Here is a 25,360-nt window from a genome sequence, read left to right as displayed (position 1 = left end):
CAGAACATTAAAAATAAGGTGACCAACTTTCTTACAATGAAAAGGAGGACAAATAAATTGGGAAAAAAATATCGTAAATAAAAGAAATATTTTATTCATTGCAACAATAATACACTAAAATATGATATATGCATAATAAAAACATTTGTAACATTTTATATTGTAATTATGCTTACATGCCTGTTAATTATTATTTAAATGAGTACTTTTCCATTGAATTAATATTTTTTGTCAATGTATCATCTTCTAACAATATATTGGAAATATCTGAACAAGAAATATCCTTCATATTGAATTTTACGGCAAGTGCTGCAGCTAGAGTATCAACATTCAATCTCAATCTCAGTCTACTGCATGTGTATGTGCCGTGTCGTGTTTCGGTAAGAAGTAAACAAAGCCACTTGCATGTGACGCTCTCTCTCAAGGTCTCCCATGCGGAGCACATGCGTCTCATAATCGCATCTTATACTGCACTATACCGAGCCTTGACGAATTGTCATGTCAAATACAAATACATCACATAACGCGCAACAGGTTAGTCTTCAAATATTGAAAAGGAGGACATGTAGGAGGACACTTTTCGAGGGAGGACAAAACTTACAAAAGAAGGACTGTCCTCCCTAAAGGAGGACGGTTGGTCACCTTATTAAAAAATGATTTTAAAACATGCCACATTGACCATGGAACCAGTTTGGAGGCATGGCAGGCCTGGGTCACTGCCGGTTCCGGGGACCCAGGCCGGCAAACCACTACCAGTTTGGCAGAACCAGTCAGAACTGGTAGGAACTCACCTCTGCAACTCACCATGGGAGAACTCGATGCGGGGCAATTTAAAAATTCTATTTTATTTTTAAAAAATTAAAAAAATTTAAAAATAATGTTTGCCATTCACAATTCATTCTGTCCCTACTTTTACATCCTTTCTCCAATTATTGTATCCCACTATTTCTTTGATATTAGTGTCCTGCAGTAAGTTGTCCTGCGACGAATTGGCCGCGGGGAGTTGGCCGCGTGGCAAGTTGACTGTGGCGAATTATCGTAGACCGGAAGCAATGGTAGTGAAAAATCAGCATTCGTTTTCATTTCTTTGGGCTTAGCACAAGCTACTAGGAATTGAAAGGCATTCCAAATGGAAGAGAAAGCAACTTGAATAAAATATCTCTGCACAAGCCATGGAAGGTTTCCAATTTTTGTGCAAGGCTGGGGTTATATCAAAATTGGGTTCTGCGTATTTCCAAATGCCCAAAATAACCTAAGCAAACAGAAGCAAATTTCAAAAGGCTGTGTTCAAAGTGTGCATGATCTAATGCTGACCTTAAAATTCAGACTTTTGAGCACCCTACAGTACTATTACTATATCGCCCACTGGCAGTGCTGTAATTAAGAGCCATCAGTTTTCAGTATTTCCTTTTTGCACACTATGATTTTCAAGGGTATATAATTTAACCAAAAATGCTGGCATTTGTGTGCCCCCATCTTTAGATTTCTTCTTTAGATTTAGATCATTTGAAACTCATACTACAGAGAGAAAAAGGAAGGAAGGGAAAGCAGCATGGTGATTAAGATTGCCCTTTTGGGGAAAAAATAAGCTACTTGTAAAATTCACATGGGTTCAAGTCCATTTGCCAGGCTTTAGGGACCATGTTTACTCATCTTTCAGCCTCACATTTGATGCATGAGTGAAAAAACAGCGCACAGAGCTTTATCACCTCTAATGGCATTGTTTTCAGGGCATGCTTTAAGAGAGCCAGTTATTAAAACAAGGTTATCAAGCTAAGAGAAATCAAGTGGTGCTGATGTATGAAGGAAGCAGCTCATAGTCCAATTCCCATATCAAGCTGTTACTTGATACACAGCTAAACAAAGGGCACACAGCTTTGGATATATACTGCACAGTTCTTAGTAAGACTTGGTAGTTCATAGTTAGCTAATTTCATCCAGTATGCTTTTAATTTATTAATTAACCCACTACGCTTTCTTCACAGGACATAATACCCTGCAGATTAGTTATGCACGTTGAGTTCCTACCATACACTAAACAAAATTGGAATTGGATTCCATAGCTAGTGGATCGGATCGAGATTAGAGACTACCGAAAGTCTTACAATTCTAGACTAGGCTGTGTAGTTAACCAGGGGTAGTCAACCTTTTTATACCTACTGCCCACTTTTGTATCTCTGTTAGTAGTAAAATTTTCTAACCGCCCACCGCTTCCACAGTAATGGTGATTTATAAAGTAGGGAAGTAACTTTACTTTATAAAATTTATAAAGCAGAGTTACAGCAAACCCCTACCGCCTACCATGAAAGCTGGAATGCCCACTAGTGGGCGGTAAGGACCAGGTTGACTACCACTGAGTTAAGCAAACATTTCAGAAGACAACTATGGCAAACCATGTGATGCACAGAGGTGCATCCGAGTAGTGTCAATCTATTCTAGATCATACCATGACTCCAGATTGACTAGAATTGCTTCAACATTTTTTTTTAAAAAGCATTATGAGTAATAATTAAAGCTTCTGTAATAACAGTTACCAACAAAATGTACTCTGCTTGGTTGCAGCCTTCCCCAATACGACAGCATGTCCCAGAATATATTAAATGGTGAGAGGCACTTTACCTGTATAATGCTGATATTACATGCTCTGCATTGGTTGCCAACCAGTTTCTCATTCCAGCTCAGAATATTGATAATGCTCTATCAAACTTTGTATGGCTTGGGTCTGGCTTATCTATGGATTGTGTTCTTCATATAGAATTGGGACAATCCTACAGATCACCTCTCTTAAAGAAGTTGGGAGGGTAGGAGCCCAAAGGCAGGATCTGCATAGCTGCCCCACTCCTGTGGAAGCATTCCCTCCGGAGATCAAGTTGTCCCCAACGTTATTTATGTTTAGAAAAAGCATGAGTACTCTATCCTTTCAATAAGCAAATGGATCCTGAGGAATTCCCAATGATCAGTTATTCTTTTAATTCTTTTTGGTACATTATGTTTTAATGATTATGTCCCATGCATTGTTTTAGATGTCTTTAAAGATATAACTCAAGTGAATCAATGACTGTGGCAAATGAAAAGCTACGATGGCCAATGTTTCTGACAATTGTAGACCACCACATCTGGAGGGTGTTGAAATAGGGAACATTTCTCCATATCTTCATTGTGACAAAGACCATAGCAGCTAATTTGAATACTGATTATTTTTAAACTGCCAGACTGGATCACAGTAGCTACTAGAACTCATCTAATGTTGGTTTCCCCAGAAGTAAGTGTTTCTTCACTGGAGACAGGCAAATTGGCTCACTTTTCTCCTATCATAATTATAAATTATGGGATAAGAGATGTCTAGTTTATCATAAAGAAATGTTTTGTGCATGGATGGAATGGAAACTTAAAAATAGCTCAAGACATACATTGCAAATGTGAATGTGATTCTCTCATGCCCTCGTAGACATAACTATGAAATGGACCATATCACTGGCACCACTCATTTGCTAATGTTTGTCTACAAAAATGTCTATCCCAAAGCAACTGATAATGGCTGTTTACAGATACTTTATGCTGAATGCATAGCAAGTGGAATATCACATTCTGAACTTGTTAGTTCATAGAATGATGCACGCTGAAATTTCCTTCATGTGTGAGATGAATAGGGACATAAAAGGCAGTGCAATAGAACATCTATTGTACTCACAGTGTGATGTGAAATGTATATTTCATTAATGTTCATAAGCAGGAGATGGTAAGGGACGATCATGATCATGAGTTTTGCAATAGCTGTAAAAAAAATATACATGTTCTTAGCAACCAATGCCATTTCATTTGCATGCCAACTAGCTGGTTTGTTTTGTTAGTCACATTTTATGCTAATAAAATGTGGCTAATTGAAAGTGTGGCTTTCAAATGTTGTTTCTCATTTCTGTACGTTTGAAATATTGACAACAGTAATTGCTTGGAGGAAGCAGAAATCTGATGTGATCCTCTTCTTGTTGTTACCTTATTGGTCCTTTGCTTCTTTTCTCTGAGCTCATATTAGTAGAAAACACAGTCTAATCAATTTTTTGGGGGGAATGTTGTAACATCAGTGGAAGGATCCCAAAACTTTATTAATCCCAGTTTGTACAAATAATGTATGCCTTTCCCTAACAGCTAACTTGGTAGTATCACTAATTAAAAAGGAGGTTAGGGTTGGAGTGTGAATCATTTATTCAATGCTAGAAGCAGTCACCACACTGATGGGATGTAACACCCCAGTGGTTTTGTCCAATGTCACCTTCTATTTATAAATTCATTTCATCCATTTTTCCTTTTTTTTTTTTTACCGTATCTGTTTTACTCTGGTTTCTACTTTTTCCACAAAGTAAGCAAATATAGAGGCGGTTAAATCTAACTTGGAACATGTTTGCAACCTAGCTAGACAAATCTGCTTGGAGGAGTATGAAGAAAATTTAGAGATAAGTGAAAAATTAAAAAGCACCTATATTAGTCCATGAGATATGAACCGGTTTGCTGAAAAATGCTTCTGAATGAAATTCTCAAGTGTTCCACCATGGCATCACAGATGGGGGGAATGCAGTGTTAGCAGCACATTTCTTCTGCTAAATCTATTATTACTCTACATCATTTAGATAATCCCTTACCAGCCTATTTGAAAATCGTGGGAGTTGGAGAAGATTGATGAAGGATCTCAGCTGAAATTATTTTCATCTGCTCCAAATTTTCATAATTTGAAAGGTTTTGCAAAAGAGAGAGAGAGAGAGGTCCTTTTATTGGCCGCTATGCTGTTGCCAGTGAATGATCATTACACTTGTTTTGTTTTATCTAAGAAATTAAAACATTAATATTCCAAATGTGTCCACAGAATTCTTGCATTCCTTTGCTTTATAGAAAACTGGAGCTCTTGCTTTTATAGTGGCAACTTGTAAAAAATCTCCAACAAAGGAGATTCATGCCTTCCTCCAAATAAAGTTCTTTCTTCATTCAATTTGTAATATTTTTTAAAAGGACAGGAAGCAAACATTTTTATGGAAACCATGAGGAATAAAATCCAGATCACTGGAAGTAATTATCCTGCCCAACCCTGCCTTTACTAGGTAGTACTGCAAACCGTTCTGCACACCTTAAAAAAAAGACATTGATAAACTGGAGCAAGTCTAGAGAAGAGCTATTGAGATGGTGAAAGGAGTGGCAAACAGGTCCTACAAGGAACGGTTAAAAGGCCTAAGTCTCAGAAGAGATGGTTGAGAAGGTGTCTTCTCAATATGTGTCTTCGGATATCTAAAGATTGGGAAGGACACAATAGCTGTTTTCAGATATCTGAAGGGTAGTCATGCCGGGATTGTTGAGAGTTCAGATTTATCCTCACATGCTCACAAGGTGAAACTAGAATGAATGTGATAAAGTACGTAGTACAGATTAGTCCAATGGAAGAACATCTTGACAATAAAAGCAGTGGAAAAGGTTACTGCATGAAGTGATTTATTTCCCTTCAATAGAGGTTTTCAAACAGAATGGATAATCATTTATCTCAGGGGTGTCAAACTCAAACCCTGCAGGCTGGGTCTGGCCCATAGGGTGCTTAAATCTGGCCCATGGGGACAGGTTGGAAATATTAAAGGATCAGCCCGCGGTGCCGCTGCCAGCCAAAACAGGTTACCTTTACCTTTACCTTTATTTTGATTTTTATACCGCCCCCTCTCCCCAAAGGGACTCGGGGCGGTGTACAGTCAAATGAAATAGATAAAATGGACTACAAACATGCAAACATAAAATGTTTGTGTACAAGGGGCCCCCATGGCCTGTTTTTGGCTGGCAGAGTGCTGGTGGAGGCAGGGGAGGTGGAAAACAAGGCTTGTGGGGGGCGTGCCCCATTTTAGCCAGTGAAGTGCTGCAATTGGCCCTTCAGGCCAAAAATGGAGCAGATGGGACCATGTGCAGCCCCCCGTGGCCCATTTTGGCTGGCAGAGTGCTGCAGGAGGCATCCTTCACACACACACACCCTCCGCCGGCCCATGGAGGAGGACTACAATGCTGATCCAGTCCTCGAAGAAATCCAGTTTGACACCTCTGATCTATCTATTGGGGATTATTTGAATCCTGCAATGTGCAGGAGGTATGACTTAATGCTTTTTAGGTATCTTCCAACTCTGATTCTGTGAAATATGATTGATCGATTGATTGATTGATTGATTGATTGATTGGATTTGTGAACCTGCCCCTCTCAAAATTTGTAAGTTTCCTTATAAGTTTATAAAATTTAAAACTGGGTATCTTCATTAGAATCAATCAAAATGACCTAAAGCAGGATGGGCAAAGGGTTTGATGTCTCCAAATTTGTCGTCTGGAAGGATGTCAGCAAAATCAAGAATGGAGAAGAAGCAGCCTGAAAGTCAAAACACAGCCTGCCTGTCACTGGACTGGAAACCTACCAATCTCCCAAGGGCAACATCTGATTTAATGTTTAGACTTCCTTCTAGAATCTTTCCAGTGGGCAGTGAGCCCTTGGTTATAATCCTGTTGATATCTAAAAGAGGGTTGCATTTAACCATAATGGAAGAAGAAGGAGAGAGTGTGTGCATATCCTGCCCTTTTGTGAGTGAATGGCAGTTATAGTGATGTTGACTGCAGTGCAGTGAAGCATAGGTTTCACTGCCACTCAGTCGCAAAGAGACCCCTGCTGGCATGTTGTTGTGCTTGTTAAGAAGATTTTGCAACTTGGCATAGAAGGAAAGATATGCAAAAACTAAGAAAAACTGACAGCTTTGAAGATTCCCTTATTGTCAGGCTTACTATTGGCTACAAGAGAGGTTGTTTACTATTGTAGTTTCTCTGCTTATTCATTCCTCTTGCCTCTTTCACTGATAATTGCCATTCAACATCAAAATGCAATGGAGCAAAATATTACATTGTAGTAGGGGATTAGTTGGGAATGGAGCAAGAGTTGAAAATCTTTGTGTTGCCTCTTATATAGCTGTCTGGGGAGGGGAGAATGGGGGCAGCTTAGTTTTTATTATCTCACAAAGTCAGAGCACTTTTTAAAGCAGACGCATTCAGTCATTTCAGAATTATTTCCTTGATTGTGATTTTGGGGACCAGTGGAATTAATCTGTAATGAACAAGCATTAAGTGTGGTAAAGGTTAGATGACTTTGGGAGGTTGTCATGACAACAGTGGAGCAGTAATAGACACAATTTTATTTATGGCTTTAAGTTGTACCACCGCTTGATCCTCCAATAAGTCAGTTTCTATCAATTTAACATTTTTAGAAAGAACCATCATGGTTCTGTCTAGATTCATGATGGTAAATCTAGACAGCATACTAAAAAGCAAAGACATCACCTTGCCAACAAAAGTGCGTATCGTCAAGGCTATGATTTTCCCAGTTGCAATGTATAGCTTTGAAGGTTGGACTATAAGAAAGGCTAAGTGCCAAAGAATGGACACCTTTGAACTATGGTGCTGGAGAAGACTCCTGCGAGTCATCAAACCGGTCAGTCCTAGAGGAGATCAACCCTGACTGCTCTTTAGAAGGCCAGATCCTGAAGATGAAACTCAAATACTTTGTCCATCTAATGAGAAGGAAGGACTCACTGGAGAAGAGCCTAATGCTGGGAAAGATTGAAGGCAAAAGAAGAAGGGGTCGACAGAGAATGAGGTGGCTGGATGGAGTCACCGAAGCAGTAGGCGTGAGCTTGAATGGATTCCAGAGGATGGTAGAGAACAGGAAGGCCTGGAGGAATGTTGTTCATGGGGTTGCAATGAGTCAGACACGACTTCACAACTAACAGCATCATGGTTAAGAATTTGACTGTGAAATTAAGATTTAAGAGGCTGAGACCCAAGATAGTGAAGTTTCCTAACAAATGTACCTTTGGGTATCTTTCTTAGTGCTTGCCAGGGTCCTATTGTATCTTTTTAAAAAATTCATTTAGTTGTATTCAGCCCTTTATATGCAGGGAAACCAAAGAGAAAAGGGAGATCAGCCAAATAGATTGTATCTTTCAATGCTGGTTTGTGATGTTGTTACCCAAGTACAAATTGGCAAAGCTTTGTTGTATCAGCATTTCATCATGTTTGCATCATCATGGTTAGAAGCAATCACCTATGGTGGTAATTGTACAATGTGTAGCATTTCCTTCCTAGTAGTGGTGAGGACAATACCAGTCTTTGGGTAGTATTTCACAAGTGCAACTTAAAGCTGCTTTAACCCTTTTCTATGTAAGCTAAGCTCATAAACACATAGCACCGGAGAGAGATAGAGAGAGAATGAGAATTTGTAAGATCCAAACTGCATTCTGAATTTCTTAGTGAACAAATGATTGTAGCAGACTATATTTGAGACTATATTCTTGGTATTTTTAGTTATTTTGTCATATGCTGGTTGTCACTGACTTTGTTGGACTTTAAAAAGTGAAGATTTTACACTACTTTAATAATTAGGACATTTGATAGTTTGGACATTTCTTCCAAAATTGGATTCACTTTTTGATGAAGTAGAAATCCTTTCTATCTCTTTCGTGTGTGTGTGTGTGTGTGTGTGTGTGTGTGTGTGTTTGCACCTTTAAATCAGTCTTGACTCCTGACAACAGCCAGGATAAGTCCCTGGAGTCTTCGTGCCAGGTTTTTCAGAAGTACTTTGCCATAGCCTCCTCCTAGGGCTGAGAGCAGAGGTGGTATTCAGCAGATTCTGACCAGTTCTGGAGAACTGGTAGCGGAAATTTTGAGTAGTTCAGAGAACCGGTAAATATCAACTCTGACTGGCCCTGCCCCCGTTTATTCTCTGCCTCCCGAGTCCCAGATGATCGGGAGGGAATGGAGATTTTACAGTATCTTCCCCTGCCATGCCCACCATGCCATGTCATGTCATGCCCACCAAGCCACGCCCACAGAATCAGAAGTAAAAATATTTGAATCCCACCATTGGCTGAGAGAGAGGGACTAGATGATTCTGATGCCTGAGGGAGCCATCGCTCTCTTAGAACTCACTCTCGCGGTTTCTACCTGATTGATTGGTATCCCAAACTGGTTTACTGATTAGAATTGAATCAATTGTATAGTATGTACATAAAGGAAAAATAGGAGTATGAAAACAGTCCTAACCAACCAGGATAAAATTTGGACCAACGTAAAATTGAATAGATTAAGTTAGTTTCTGCAGCAAAGAAAGAACTAAGAAGATATTTGATTTTTTATTACCCAGATATCATCAATACCAAAAATGCTAGAAGAGGTGCAAGGTAGGTCCCAGTAGTTTGGCATAGTCCATCAGTTATGCCTTCCTTTGGCCTTTGCATATATTTCCTCCAAGGGCGTTGTTTTGCCCAACCTCAAGCAGCTGCCAATTTATATTTCCCATGATGTCCTGAAGCAACACTACATAGGATACAGCCACTGATCACAATACTTGTACCATTGCTGATGAACCAATCCTATCATGCAATGATATTAGAGAGCCCCTACTGAAGACCACTTAGTCACTCTTTCTAAATGTTTTGACAGATGCTAATATTTGTCTTGCATTGAGAGAGGGGGGGAGAGGAGGAGAAGGAGGAAGGTAGGTAGGTAGGTAGGTAGGTAGGTAGGGAGGGAGGGAGAGAGAGAGAGAGAGAGAGGCAGGCAGGCAGGCAGGCAGGCAGGCAGGCAGGTAGGCAGGCAGGCAGGCAGAGAAACAAACATCCGGATGGATGGATGGATAGATAGATAGATAGATAGATAGATAGATAGATAGATAGATAGATAGATAGATAGATAGATAGATAGATAGATAGATGGATGATAGGTAGGTAGGTAGGCAGGCAGGCAGGCAGGCAGGCAGGCAGGCAGAGAAACAAACATCCGGATAGGTAGGTAGGTAGGTAGGTAGGCAGGCAGGCAGGCAGGCAGGCAGGCAGGTAGGTAGATAGAACCACTTCAAAGTGATATATTAGAAATATTTTATCTAAAGCATAGATCTTAGTTCAACATCCTTTTGAGTTCTTGGCTTAATGCAATGTTCTTGGGAAAAGTACATAAAAATAGGGAACTATATTGGAAAATGCAATAAAGATAGTAAGGATTTGGAACACAAAGCTTCTGAAAATCACTGATTTTCAGTGATTGTGAACAAGATAGCCGTTTCAAATGTGCAAAAAGCAGTTATAAACAGAGTTTTACTCAATTGCTGTCTGAAAGTAGGGTCAGAAGTTGAACTAATGGGTTGAAAGTAGTTCTGAAGTATCAGTATTTTCCATGTTGGAAAAAAAGGAGTAATAGTGAGGTCAGCGCTGCATTTTACAAAGGACAATTTTCTCTTTAAAAGTGTTCCCTATTTGAACGGCTGTCAAATGAATCTTCTATTTTAAGGCTTCTTCCATTTGGAGGTCTGGCTTAAAAATAGTAACAATTTTTAAAACAATTTTTATTGAAAGTTTTACAAAGAACATAAAAACTAATGCAAAGAGTAAAAGCAATAAAGAAAAAAAGCAAAAGGGCATAAAGGAAAAAATGGAATGAAGAAGCTTCTGATTTCATTTGAAGCAAACATAAGTATACTTGCAAAATTATCTCTTACTCTATGATTACAAAAGAAAGCTCTTCTTATTTTCTCTTATTCAGTTTTTCCCCCTAATCATCAAAACCACAAATCACAAGTACATTTTCTGTATTTTGCAAAAAGTCTCTATAGGTTTTCTAATCAGCCATAAATAGAGATATTGTTTTTTCTCTAATCAAAGAAGTTAATTTAGCCATCTCAAGTTCCATCCCCTTCAACAACCATTCCTCCATTGTGGAGAGTTGTGGAGAACCTTTTCACTTTTGAGCATATAATAGTTTTGGTGCAGTTGTCATAGACAGTGTAAGAAAAACATTCCATGACTTTTTTCTAGTTGTCTGTTCATTAGTCCCAAAATAAAAGTCCTTGATTTCAATTGTACTTTCACCTTTAAAAACTTATGAATTAATGCGTTAATTTGTACTCAATTTTTAAGTTTTTTTACATAGCCACCAAGCATTATAAAATGTTGTTCGCATTTCCAGCAAAGATCCAAAATGATTTTATACCCTGTAGACCAGGGTTGTCAAATTGGCAGCCCGCAAGCCAGATGCAAGGCCATGCCCACCCCAGCTCTGCGAAGGTTAAAAAGTTGCAATACGTCATGTGACGGCAATGTGACACAATGAGTTAGACACCCATGCTCTAGACCAGTGTTTCTCCATTCTCAACCTTGGCGACTTTAAGTCCTCTGGATTTCAACTCTGGGAGTTGAGGTCCACAGGACTTAAAGACGCCAAGGTTGAGAAACACTGCTCTAGACAATTTCTCTGGTGACAAATACCAATGATATTTACACTAGAAGACCTCCAAAGTCCCTTCCAACCCTATGATTCTATGACAAATCATTTTGTCAACATTCTCAGACTAGAACAAAATGTAAATGTCAATCTTTTCAACCACGTATGTTCCTATTGGCCAACTGGTATATTATAGCCAAACGTCTTAGCCCATTTTATCATGGATTCTTTCGGGTTTCAGCAACAACATTTTAACAATAACATGTTCATCATTAGAACATAAGTCTGTTTCAAACTCAGTCTTATTTTGTTTAAAACCATAAAATATTTTATCCGTTTTAAACCTTTTTGTTAATTGCACATAAGCAAATTATTGACAAATGTATCCTTCCATTGTGAAATCTCCTCTTGATTTCATTGAACATTACAATCCCCTTGAGAAAATTCTAATACATGCTCTCTTGGCATCTGGCTGATTGAACCAAACTGAAAAGCACCAAACACCACATTTTCTACTTAACATTTTGTAAAGAAAGAGATGGGGAAATACCTTATGTATAGTATAGTACTGAAGCAGCCCCTTAAGAAGTGCTACTTTTTGGTGTTACGATTACAAAAGCAACAGAACCTCTTGCTATGAATCACTTTGCCAGGTGCAGCCTTGCTATGAACAATTGAATCTTCTTCACAACATACCATCTCTGATAAGTTCCTGGTGACCAGAACTTAGACAAGAAGTAACAGTAGGTAATGCCAAAGCCCAAGCCAGCAACAGATAATACCTCTTCATTTGTGTTTTAAATCATCACCCACGCTGTGGCACTATACTGTCCTTATGTTTCCGGGGCAGGGGGGGATGGTAGAAATTTCATGGTCCCCATCAGTGGTGGGATTCAAAATTTTTTACTACCAGTTCTGTGGACGTGGCATGGCTTGGTGGGCGTGGCTTGGTGGGCGAGGCAGGGGAAGGATACTGTAACATCTCCATTCCCTCCCGACTCCAGGGGAAGGTTACTGCAAAATCCCCATTTCCTCCCGATCACCTGGGACTCGGGAGGCAGAGAATAGATGGGGGCAGGACCAGTCTTATGTGATATTTACTGGTTCTCTGAACTACTCAAAATTTCCGCTACCGGTTCTCCTGAACTGGTCAGAACCTGCTGAATACCACCTCTGGTCCCCACAGGTGGGAATATGAACATTTTGAAGGAGCTCAATCGTATCATTAGTTGATATAATAACCAATAGTCTGGTTTGGTTCTGTGAACGCAGTATTTCAAAAGGAGACGGAATTGCAATGAAGCTTTCATGTCATTGGGGTAGGGGTTGTTTTAGAAGAAAGGTGTTTCAAGGAAATAGGGAAACTTAAATTATGGAGCAGGGATGAAAGAAAGTTCTTGTACTGTATGAACATGGGGTAAAATTGGCATTGCCATGCATTTGGCTCATGTGTACTCCAATTGAAGAAAAGCTTCTACCCATACAAAGACACAACATTATTTAAAACATGGGCATTTGGGGACAAGGGGAGCAAATGATATGATTGTTTGATTATGTTAATGTCTCAACTTATATTTATATCAGGTAGCAAGACCCAAATACATAGTTCCAGCAATGTATGATGATATCTTCATATACTTTATGTGACATCAGAACAATCACTGATCTCCGCTCCTTCCATAAGATGCTCAAGACCCACCTGTTTAGTTTAGTGGGCCTGGCCTAATCCCGATCTAGTCCCTCAATTCTGTACTTTTAAATTTTTGGGGTTGTTTTAAGCTAATTTTTAACTTTTATTACCCTGTACAGCCTTATAGTTTAATTGGTTTTTAAGTGTATCTATTTTATATTAGGTTTTAATGTGGTGTCTGTACACCGCCCCGAGTCCCTTCGGGGAGAGGGGGCGGTCTATAAATTTAATAAAATAAAATAAAATAAATAAATATTATTGTCTTTTATAGACACAACTAATTCCAGGTCAACCTAATTCAGTATCTTTGACAGAATATCCTATTAGTGTTTCTCCCCATAGGCAGTAAACATTTATAACAGTCAGATATAATGGCTAAATTGTTGAACTGTCACTGAAAAGACCCAGATTCACCTTCAGTCACAGAAGGTCAGTTGGGCCACTGACTTTCTCTCAGCCCAACCTACTTTGCACGATTGTTATGGGAAGAAATTGGAGAAGGGGCACTATGAATGCCATCTTGAGTCCGTCAGTGAAAAGTCAGAATCAATTTGATGCTCTGTTGTTAACACCCATAGGAAGAAGAATAGATAGGAATATTCATCTTCCTAAACAGCTGACCTGGCTTAATAGCAGTTTTATAATAGCAGTCTTGTGACCTAGAGGGAAAAGATGCCTATAATGGAAAAATTCAGAAGAAATATTTGTTTGATTCATACAATCAATAGCCTTTACTTAGAAAAATGTTTAGTGCTCCCAATCTCTTTAATGCTGATTGTCCCGAAGTCCCAAAATTAAATGTGAGACATCTTGATTTACAAGGCTTAAGTAATTAAATGTGGAGAGAAGTTTCCTGAAACCAGCTGTTACTTTGTGTTCCCAGAATCTGCTCGTCTACATATTATACTCCAAGACAGAAGTGCTGATAAGAGCCAATATTTTTTTTTTGCAATGGATTAGAAAATTATCTGAGGTTTAACTACAAAATCCATGCTGCATTTGGGCAGATGAAGCATAACAACATTTGGTCAACAACAGCATAATAGGAAAAGATCCTAAATATGGTTTCCACACATGTAATAAGAGTGATCTTGACAATACAAACAGAGTTACTATAATATCAACAGTGCTAATGAAGCCGTGTAAAGGCAAAAACCTGGAATGTTTTAAATCATCCTCTTTAATATTATCATGGATTTAGTGCATTCAATGTTTGATCATTTAAGAGGCTTCTGTTGATACTTAACTATATTTAGTCTACAGAAGAGAGCCGAATTTAAAATGATTTCCCTCTAAGAAGGGAAAGTAGGCAGGAAAAAAATAAGGATAAAGAAAAATCCTGTGCAATGATCAAGCATCCCATCTTGTCAACTTGGACTTTGAAACTGCATCTGAAACCAGACCTCCGGTTACTAAATATATATGTGAAACACACTTATACAATCCAAGCGTGTAGTTGCTAGCAGATGCCCTCCAAAAAAGAGGGCAGGGCAACATCAAACTATTAATATTCATTGCATTCATAATAATTAATTTAAATTCTCTCTAAAAAAATAAAATAAGAAAGCCCATTTACTGAAAGCTGAACTGGGAGCTTTAATAAATTTAAATAAATAAATAATGAAGCCATTTCCTCCCATCTGCTTACTGTGTCAGGGTTCCAAATAGCATCCTCAATCAAATAAGAATCTGAGGCTAGAGATTCCTCAAAGTCCAAATGTATTAAAGAAGCCATGTTGGCACATCTGGGAAAACCTGAATCTGAAAGCTTCCAGGTTTTCCCCACCCAGTTGAAAGTTCAAGACCCTGCCCCAGGACTCATATGTCCATCACATGGCCCAGTCAGTCACTGTCACAAAGGAAGATTCCTCTCATCCACGTCAGTACAGATGCAGGGACAAAATGACCTTGACTCTCTGAGAAGGAATGTTATTTTGGCTACATATCACCCATGCTCCATACAATCCCCCCCTCCCAGTTTCCCACAGTAGAATATGTTTGAATATGTGACAGGCTTGAGGCCCAATACAAAGATGGCTTCCAAGCCTGACATACTGTATGTTTCAATTCTCTCACACACGTATAGATTCCCCCCCCCCTCACATTGCAACTCACAAGCACAGACACATACACACATTCCCAATCTCATTTTACAGTAGCTGCAAAATATAAACCCTCTTTCAGAGTTTTAAAAAGAGTAAACATTTGCTGGACAAGTAATAGGGAAGAGACTCGCTCTACCCAATGAGATTTCTGCGGCAATTTTCACCTCCTGAGTATTAAATGTTTTCTTACCAAATCTTATAATTAGAATTTATAAAAACAACTTCTACCAACTCACCAGAGATTATTTAGAGAGGGTTAAAGCCTAAGGACGAAAGACGGTATTATTTACAATATGATGGTATTCATGATGCATACTTATTCTGGACAAGGGAAAGGATATTCTTTGGTAGCCGCACCCATATCATGAAATAAGTCGTCCTCTTTAACTCTTGCTTAATTCCATTGTTTAATGAAAAATTGTTCCATCCAGCTTTTATCTGATCAAGCCGATGATGTATGAAGTGTTGGGCCTTAGCACTGTGCTTTGACTGCGTTTTGTATATTATTTTGTATTGCTGTTTTATTAGCTGGCTGATATTTTGCATCACACATTACTGTTTTATTATCTGTGTCTAGTATTTTTGAAGGTTGTAAGCCATTTGAGTGGAATATAAATCCCTGGAGAGAAACATATGCAGTGACTGTACAATAAGGCACTGGTGTCATGAATACCATTCACGAACTTGGCTCATCATAAGAAAGAGCACTTTTTAGACTTTAGCGTTGTGAAAATATGCTGTAATGCCTTTTAAAGTAAATGGAGGAGCTACTGCTACCACTAAGCAAGAAAAATACAGATATAACCGCTTAATCAACAGGCAGTTAACATGTTCTCATCTCAAAGGCTAGGCAAGATAAGGGATGATTTTGATACTTAGATGGAAGACATTCTGGGAATCAAGAACTGTGGAGCTGAAAGAGAATCTAGAAATCACTGCAACTGTTCAGTTTTATTTATTTATTTATTTATTTATTTAGAAATATATATGCCTGTCCTTAAATAAGTAATGGATGGTTAATAACCAATACAAAAGAAAAAAACAATATATAAACCAAAAAAATACTATTCCAAAATATCATTATACAATGGTCAAGAGTCTGTTCAACCAACTTCCAACACAAGAACATACATATTGGATTGGGTTCCCCATACTGGTATGGGGAAAATCAGTTCTTAGATGAATGGAATTTATTAAACCAAGTTGATATACAGAGATATACGGCCAACGTTTGTTACCTTATTAGAACAATTCCACTGATTTGCAATGGGAAATTGTTCTTTCTCTTGACACCTGGTGCTCACAAGCGGCCTCTTGATTTATGTGAGATGTTTTCATGCTTTATTGCTTTATTTCTCCCTTTTGATTTCTAAAGGAAACAGATGCAGGAAGTAACCTGCGCTCCATTACCTATAGTAATTTGAGATCCTTTACCTATGAATATATATGTGTGTGTGTGTGTGTGTGTATAATATGTATGTATGTATGTATGTATGTGTATATGTGTATATGTGTATATGTGTATATGTGTATATGTGTATATGTGTATATATATGTGTGTGTGTGTATGTATATATGTAGCCCAGGTTCGAATCCCAGTAAGGGTATGGCTAGCTAATGAGAGCTAAATAGCTTGAAATAGATCTATACTAGTCTCCCTTTATTTATTATCAGCACAAATACAACATATATATATATATATGTAAATATATTTACATCCTCTGTTACTTATGCGTTACAGGTAGTCCTCGATTTATAGCCACAATTGAGCCCAGAATTTATATTGCTAAGTGAGAAATTTGTTAAGTGAGTTTTACCCCATTTTACAACTTATTTTGCCACAGTTGTTAAGTCAATCATGGCAGTTATTAAATTAGTAACACGGTTGTTAAGTGAATCTGGTTTCCCCATTGATTTTGCTTGTCATAAGGTTGCAAAAAGTGATCACATGACACTGGGACACTGCAACCGTCATGAGTATGAACCAGTTGTCAAGCATCCAAATGTAAATCCCATGACCATGGGGATGCTTCAATAGTCCTAAGTGTGAAAAATGGTGATAAGTCACTTTTTTCAATGCTGTTGTAACTTTAAACTAAATGAACTGTTTTAAGTCGAGGACTACCTGCCTTTCTCCTGCCTTTCTGAGATGTATAAATACCTTTGTTGGGGGAAATGTCAATATTCTTTAGGGGGAGTTAGAAGAGACTCGAAGGTCACTTCTCTGAAATGGTATAGGACAGTGATGGCTAACCTTTTTGTCCTCGCGTGCCGAAAGAGTGTGCATGTGTGCACACACCCATAATACAATGCATGTGTGCCCCCCAGCCCCCCTGTGCATCCGTGCGTGCCCCATTTTGGGCCTAGCAGGCCTCCCTGAAGCCTCCTGGGACCAAAACTGGGGCACGGTAGGCCCGCACTCCCCCTTGTCTCCCCTGTGCATGCCTACACTGTTACAGGAGTTATGTCAGCCTTGTATGCAGCTTTATTCCCTCTAGCATTCATCTCCATTTTTCAGTGATGCATTTCCTGCCTCTCTAGGATTTACCTCTATCTGCTCCTATGAGGCACTTCCTGTTGGATGTATATCGATGGCTTGTATAGTGTTCACATGTTTGGTGGAGCTCAGCTGGGGCTTGCGTGCTGGCAGAGAAGCCTCCACGTGTCACCTTTGGCATGCATGCCATGGGTTCATCATCATGGGTATAGGATCTCCTGCTTGAGCAGGGGGCTGAACTAGAAGATCTCCAAGGTCCCTTCCAGCTCTATTCTGAATCTGATTCTAAAGAGTTCCATCAACAGTTTAAGGAACACAACAATAAGCCTTGATGATTTGTTTTGGGCCTTGGATTTGATTTCATAAGACAGGCCTTCACAAGCCTGTCATGGACCTGTCACCATATTTCATGGACGCATCCTTACTTCATCGATTTGTATGAAGCCAATTTTTTTCTTTGAAAAAATATAGCAAATGTAAGATGCCATGGGATTTCTTTGTGGTAGTGACTACTTTTCTCCTTTCTTTTGCAGATTTTGGCCATTATCTCCATCATGTTCATTGTGCTCTCTACAATTGCCTTGTCTCTAAACACTCTTCCTGAGCTTCAGGACACAGATGAGTATGGAAATCCTACAGATAACCCGCAGCTAGCCCACGTAGAGGCGGTGTGCATCGCATGGTTTACAATGGAATATGTCTTGCGTTTCCTCTCTTCTCCTAAGAAATGGAAATTTTTCAAAGGACCCCTGAACGCCATTGACTTGTTAGCAATCTTGCCCTATTATGTCACTATCTTCCTCACAGAGTCCAACAAAAGTGTACTTCAGTTCCAAAATGTCCGGAGGGTAGTCCAGATATTTCGTATCATGAGGATACTCCGTATTCTAAAGCTGGCCAGGCATTCAACTGGTTTGCAATCTCTGGGATTTACATTGAGGAGAAGCTACAATGAACTTGGATTACTTATTTTGTTTTTGGCCATGGGCATTATGATCTTTTCAAGCTTAGTGTTTTTTGCAGAAAAAGATGAGGATGATACAAAATTCAAGAGCATACCAGCCTCCTTCTGGTGGGCCACAATAACTATGACAACTGTTGGTTACGGAGACATCTACCCTAAGACCCTTTTAGGTAAGATTGTTGGTGGGTTATGCTGTATTGCTGGAGTCTTAGTGATTGCCCTTCCAATCCCAATCATTGTAAATAACTTTTCAGAGTTCTACAAAGAACAGAAGAGGCAGGAAAAAGCCATTAAGCGTAGGGAAGCCCTTGAAAGAGCCAAAAGGAATGGAAGCATTGTGTCCATGAATATGAAGGATGCTTTTCCACGTAGCATAGAATTGATGGACATCGTTGTTGAAAAGAAGGGAGAAAATGCAGGCAAAAAGGATAAAGTTCAGGACAATCATTTATCCCCAAGCAAATGGAAATGGGCCAAAAGATCAATCTCTGAAACTAGCTCCAATAAATCTTTGGAGACAAAGGAACAAGGTTCACCTGAAAAAGCTAGGTCTTCCTCCAGTCCTCAGCATCTGAACGTCCAGCAACTTGAAGACATGTACAACAAAATGTCTAAAGCTCAGTCACAGCCAAATCTCAATTTAAAGGAGACAGCTCAACCCAGTAAGCAAAAAGAAGAACTAGAAATGGAGGCCATTCCTGGCCCAATGGTCCCTTTGTTGACTACTCGGGCAGATGGAATAATTGACATGAGAAGCATGTCGAGCATTGACAGTTACATAAGCTGCATGACTGAATTTCCTGAAGCTGGGAGATATTCTCATAGCCCACTGACTACACTGACCAGCAAAGGTGGAAAACTTCCCCTTCAGGACCCATATAGACTGGAAGGAAGTGGGTCCAAATTCATGGAAATAAAACCAAATCTGGAAAGTCGCCATTGCTCCACCTTTTACATAGAGAGCCCTAAAAGTTCAATAAAACTCATTAACCCTCTAAAACTGAGATCTCTAAAGGTTAATTTTATGGAAGAGGATGCTGTAGGGTCAGCAGCTTCAAATGTCCTAAGAATATATCCAGATACTATCAAGAACAGGGGAGCTACAGGGGCTGCCACAGATAGTTCTGGATATTCTGATCGGTCTCTGATGAGTCCAGAAAGTTCTGTCTATACGACTGCAAGTGCTAGAACCCCTACAAAGTCACCCGAGAAGCAGGCACCGATTATTCTTAACTTCCATGATGCTGGCATTCATAAATTTATCGATGCTGACACAGATGATGAAGGTCAGTTGCTCTATGATTCAAGTCCTCCAAAAGCCTCTTCAGGACATACTAGCCCCAAATACAGCATTTCTCAGAGAGGCTATATAAGGCAACGAGATAATGTTTGTAAAACAGAGAAGGACCGCTTAGCAACTGCTGCTTTGTCCTCTACACCCAAGCTTTTAGGGCAAAATTGCCTTTATTCCATGGAAAATATCACTGGAAGAACCCATGGTAACCAGGAAACTATCAAATTAGATAATCATATTTCACCTGAGGTTCACATATTACCAGGTGGCGGTGGAGGAGGAAGAGGACATAGTAACAAACATGATCAAAATATCTGATCAGTGCTGCAGAATGTTGGCTAACAACTGACAGGAATGCCTTTGCACTCGACACACCAAGAAAAGATTCTGCATGGCATGAACTTTTGACTGAACAAGCCACCTGTTTTGTAAAAATCAGAAGGATGTCTTGAAATGGGATTAAGGATAATACCTCCTCTGAATCTACTTCAAATTCTGATTCCAACCACATGACAGTCATTAAGTAAAATGAAGTTTGTGCACATCTTGATCATAAATTGATCTCCTTTCAACTTCCTTTACAGAAGTCAGTGTGACCAATTCTTCCATTCATTCACTCCTTTAACATAGACCTCTTTTATGGCAATACCAGTATCTGAATTGCATTGTCATCTTAAAGTGATCTAGACATCTATAGTCAAATACTAGAACAAATGGTAGATGTGATCAGAAACGCAACACTTTATGCTTAAAGGTAACTATTCCAAACATCCCCCGTCCATGCCTTTTTCTCTGATGAATACAAGGTTTGAAGACAAACAGGGCTCGGGTAGGCTTATTAAATCACAAATGCAGTGAATTGAGAAATAAACTTTTAAACATTTCTCTCTGTATTTCTAGATGCATTAAAAAATCTATTTTTTTATTTTTAAAAAAATCAGCAGGGTGAGTTGCACCACTTGTACTAAATCCAAAATATCCCTTCAAAGTTATATGTAAAAATATCAAACTGACTCTGCTAAAAAAAGTCATACAAAATCCGAGATCAGGGATGTAGTTTTTAACTTGGGATTAGGAAGATAGTTTTCAAACTTAAATATGGTAAGATGTTTAAAAAAAGAGATTTTCATACTTTTTTATGAATGGATGTTTTTATGTATTCTTGAAAATAAATAAACCAGGTGGATCTAATCTTTTGTGTGTTGGAGAAAGGTATCCTTGGAAGGTATCACCCAAACATCAACAGTTGGGGAACTAAGAAACAGCGGCAAAACAACAACAGAAAAGCCAGAAATGTCAGCTTGAACCAAGAATCCATATAAGCTTGGAGAACAATTCCAGCACAAAAGAAATTAAGTAATATTGGAAAGATATTCCATTTCTTCTCCCTGAATTATTTGCACATCATTGAGAAGGGAGGGGAAGGGAGTTACACCCAACCTGTTCACTAAGCAACAAGTTTATTTCTACCACATTTTGCACTTAACTAATGTAGAATGCAAAAATATGCAAGTTATAAATACATAAATATGCAAAAAAAATGTTATTTCCAAGGAATGATCCTCCTGCCATCTGGGGTGGTATACATCAAGATAGGAACTTCTGGAATTTAACAGTTAGGAAGGAGGGTATAAATATCAAGAGACTAAAGGCCATGAACTTAACACATCTTCATTTTATTTTGAAACAGGTCGTTTCTGACAAAAACACACAACTACACCAGCTTGGATTTATAATGCCTACTATTTCCTTTCATTTTGCTGGCATTACAAAGCACTTTACGTTAATGTTGTGACAAAGGTGGAATCAAGAAGAACAGAGAATGTATTTTTAAAACACTAGCACTTTAAAAAAAAACACACTCCTTATTTGTGCCTCGTCACATCTGTGATTTGTTACCCACCTGGGTAATCATAACTGTGATGATAACACATAATGTTTGTCCTTCGTTACTGTAATATAGTGTAACATTAAGGTACATGCACACCTATAAAACCTTTGAAAGCTTGACTTCTTTTTGTAGAATTGTGCACTCAGATGCAGGGGAAAAGGTGATGTGGGGTCTAGCCAGTCTAAAGGGTAGGCACCTTAATTCATGGCCCTTCAATGTTGACTGAGGAGCATATTTGAAAGGGTAACTCAAAGTCAACATGACTTGAAGCTCAGAACAGCCTAATTCAAAAACGTATTGGAGAAAGTAAAGTATATTTTCCTTTTTTTTTTTCAATTTCATTCCCTGAGAAAAGGCTTACAAAGATGCATTCAACTTGATTGCCCCTGTCAGTAGATAGAAAACTTTTTTTAAACATAACCTATTTATTAAAAAGGAAAGTAGGGGCAAAAAAAGATTTTGTACCAGATTTTCACAGTTTGGGGACATTATAAGTAGATTGCACTGCACTTATCTATCATGAGTAATTACATTGCAAATAACAGGACTTGGCAAACTGAAATGGATCTCTGTAAATAATGCACTGCATCCATGAAAACTACCCGTCATTTGTCAAATCAGTATTTTTTCTGGTGTCAAATAGCTGTAGGTCTTGAATGTAATTCTTGTCAATTCGAGCTGTACTGACTGTCCTTCCACCTCTAATGCACACACCATGCACAGACAAAAGCAATAAGCACAGATTTATCTTTAAAAACTGTTATGGGTTGTAACAATCCTTTGCACATGTTTCTGCATAAGTGTGAATATTTCTCACATTTGCTCAATTATCCACTTACCTAGGAACCCCTTCCAATATTACTGTATCTATTCATTCAAATTGCCAGTAAAGTAAACAGAACAATTTCAGGCAGTAAAATGTTCATTCCATGCAAACAAACTAAACCAAAGGGATGTATGCTTACAAACAAAAGACAAAAAAAACCCAAGAAAACAGCATTCTGGAAAGGTACAGATAGTTATCAGCTATCTATAGGGTGAATTTAAGATACTATAACTAATCTAAAAGCATGTGGGAGCCCTGAATTGTCATTAAAAATAATAATGCACCAAATAAATTTTGCACACAATATTGCAGAGATGATCTTTAATGCAACTGCTAAGTTCCAGTAACTCCCTGGGCTTACTGGTTGATGATGTGTTTCAAACTCAACACTAGATGTTATTGTAAGGGCAAAAGGGAATTACTTTGGCAACAGTAACGTGAAACTGAGGGATACTTTAAACTTCATTAATATTTTGATTAATAATTTGCCAACTTGTGTGGTTTGACGCAGAAAATGAGTTGATTAGGGCATGCTGGCTGGAGAATTCTGGGAGTTGAAGTCCACAGGTCTGAAAGTTGCTAGGCTTAAGAGATGTTAATCTAGATGTAAGATACCTCAATTGTAGCCTGTTGATCTGTTAGGATACATCTCCACTGGCCACTATCTGAGAATTGTGGGCTTTACTATCCCTGCATACCTGAAACGCATCAGACTGGGGAAGGCTGACATATTCTGAAATAAAACAGGCAAAGAACACCAATCAAAAAGCCTCTGCTTTAAAGAGGAAATAGAGAGTAAGATTAAAATAAACTCAGAAATATTCATACATATATGATTTCATGTAAGATATATTATTACATAATCTTCCCCAACCATTTGCCTCCAGGTGTTAAAGCTGCAACGTCCAAGATTCCCAGCCAGCATGGATTGGCAGACTATACAAAATCACTCTACGGAAGCATGATAAGTGGAGCTTCCTGGTCTCTTTTATTAAATATATAAAAAAATTAGTATTCCTCTTCATGTTTGTTCCTTAGTTACCGGTATCTCCTTTTTGTACCTTGGGATTCCAAGCTTGTCTCTTTTTTTTTTTTGGCATTTATGCTTAAGTTTTACACCAACTAGAATAAAAAGAAGCAAACTAGTCACGTACACCCCAGGTCCCCTCACTAGTTTATGTTACAGGTTTTGTGTCATGTCCATCATCAGCACAAATGGTAAATAAAAATAAACAAATTTGGAAAAAAAAATTCAGGGAAAATATTTTTATTTCAAAGAATGAATCAATAGAAAGCTCTGTGTGATATATTTTAAAACAGATCCTTTGTGTAGAAACCTTTCAAAGAAATTAACATTTTTCGTATCAAGAAAGCAAGCGCATGTAAAAATAACCATTTAGAGAAATTATCTAGCAATCTCAGTTCAAAAGTATACATTTGAAGCATGGAGGACAATCAATAACCGTATTTAAAAACAAACCTTAAACAAAATATCAACTGGTGCAACTCTCCTTGTACCCAACCCCCCCCCCTTCTTTTTTGCCTTGCATTGGCAAACGAGAAACAAATCTTTCATATATTTAGCCATGTATTGGGTCACTTTTGACAGATGTTTCAAAAGTATTGCAAAATGTGTATCTTTCAGTGTGAATTGACAAAGCCCGATGGATTTCTGATAGGGGTTAATTAAAACTGCATTTCCTTTGTGTTTGTGAAAGGGTAATCTATTCTTGTTTTGTCTCCAATGATGATGTGTGTATGTCCAAGGCAAGCCCCACTGACATGACTGGGAATGACACAAATCACAGAGATGCTCTTGCGCATACCCGGCATTCATTTCCATGCAGCTTGCACTGGAAACTCAGTGGATTATGCTCCTGTGTCTGACTGAAAGTTAAACTGTATATATGGAACATGAGGAGACATGTAAACGCTGGGGAACGTGTTCTGCATTGAAAAGCATTTGAAATCCAAAGTGGAATTGCAGAGTCTGTGTTCATCAATTGAACTGAAGTCTGTATTCAGTTCAGGACTTTGAAAAACCATAGCACAACTTTACATAAGCTTTTAAATGATAGCTCGTAATCAACTCTATTGCTAATCCCACCCAGGTTGATTTCCATTGGCGGGAGGAGAGAAGTTGTTAAAAAAACAAAAAAAACAAATATTCATTGTGGTAGAACTCATGCTAAGATTTTCAAGCTTAGAGTTTTTTAAAAAAAAATACAAGCAGAAGTCTCCTATAGCATACTGCTTGCAAATTGTAGGATCTCAAAACTATTGTTGTTACGCTGAGAGCTTTTATTTAGAATTGGAGTGGTCCCAAATTAGAGTACCCAAATTTGCAATCTTCTAATCATTCGGTAACATGAGGCCAATCACTCTCTCCAAAACAAATTTGCCTAACATGATTGTGTCAGAATAACATGAAAGAAAATAATGTATACCAGCTTGAAAAAGGTGAAATATAAGTCTAAGATTCTGATTTAACTCCCGCCCATGTTATTATTGTTATGGGGTGATATGTAGATGGCTATTTAAATGGAATACTCTAGGATTCAGTGGGATCTTGGCCAACAGCTCTCTGGTGAACCTTCTCAATGGCTTCCTGGTGGATTCATCTCAGCAAAGTAGGGCTGAACATAGCTGCCATTTTACAGTTTTCATTCTACCTTGATAAAAGTGTCATTCTTGGGAATTCTTAGAAACTAAGCTACAGCCCTTTCTAAGCTACATTTTTTTTAATTTCTCACAATGCCTCAGAGTGGTAGCATTGTGGGAAAACAAAAATGGCAGCTAAATTCAGTCTCTTTGACTATTTGAGG

The 25,360-nt window shown here is 38.5% G+C and overlaps 1 protein-coding gene across 4 annotated transcripts in view; it reads left to right on the top strand.

Moving 5' to 3' along the window:
- KCNB1 (potassium voltage-gated channel subfamily B member 1) overlaps positions 1–21,291 on the top strand; it is a 198,842-nt gene extending 177,551 nt beyond the window's left edge. For 3 of the 4 annotated variants that reach the window (XM_081946197.1, XM_081946199.1, XM_081946198.1), the window contains exon 3: positions 18,094–21,291. In XM_081946197.1, coding sequence (XP_081802323.1) covers positions 18,094–20,136 — 2,043 coding nt within the window. In that variant the 3' untranslated portion in view covers positions 20,137–21,291. The remainder of the gene's footprint in view (positions 1–18,093) is intronic. The other variant, XM_081946196.1, reaches the window with a different exon arrangement.
- The last annotated feature ends 4,069 nt before the right edge of the window (positions 21,292–25,360 follow it).

Source organism: Natrix helvetica, assembly GCF_964273705.1.
Source record: "Natrix helvetica genome assembly, chromosome: 3".
Taxonomy (NCBI): domain Eukaryota; kingdom Metazoa; phylum Chordata; class Lepidosauria; order Squamata; family Natricidae; genus Natrix; species Natrix helvetica.
This window is presented reverse-complemented; position numbering and strand designations above follow the sequence as displayed.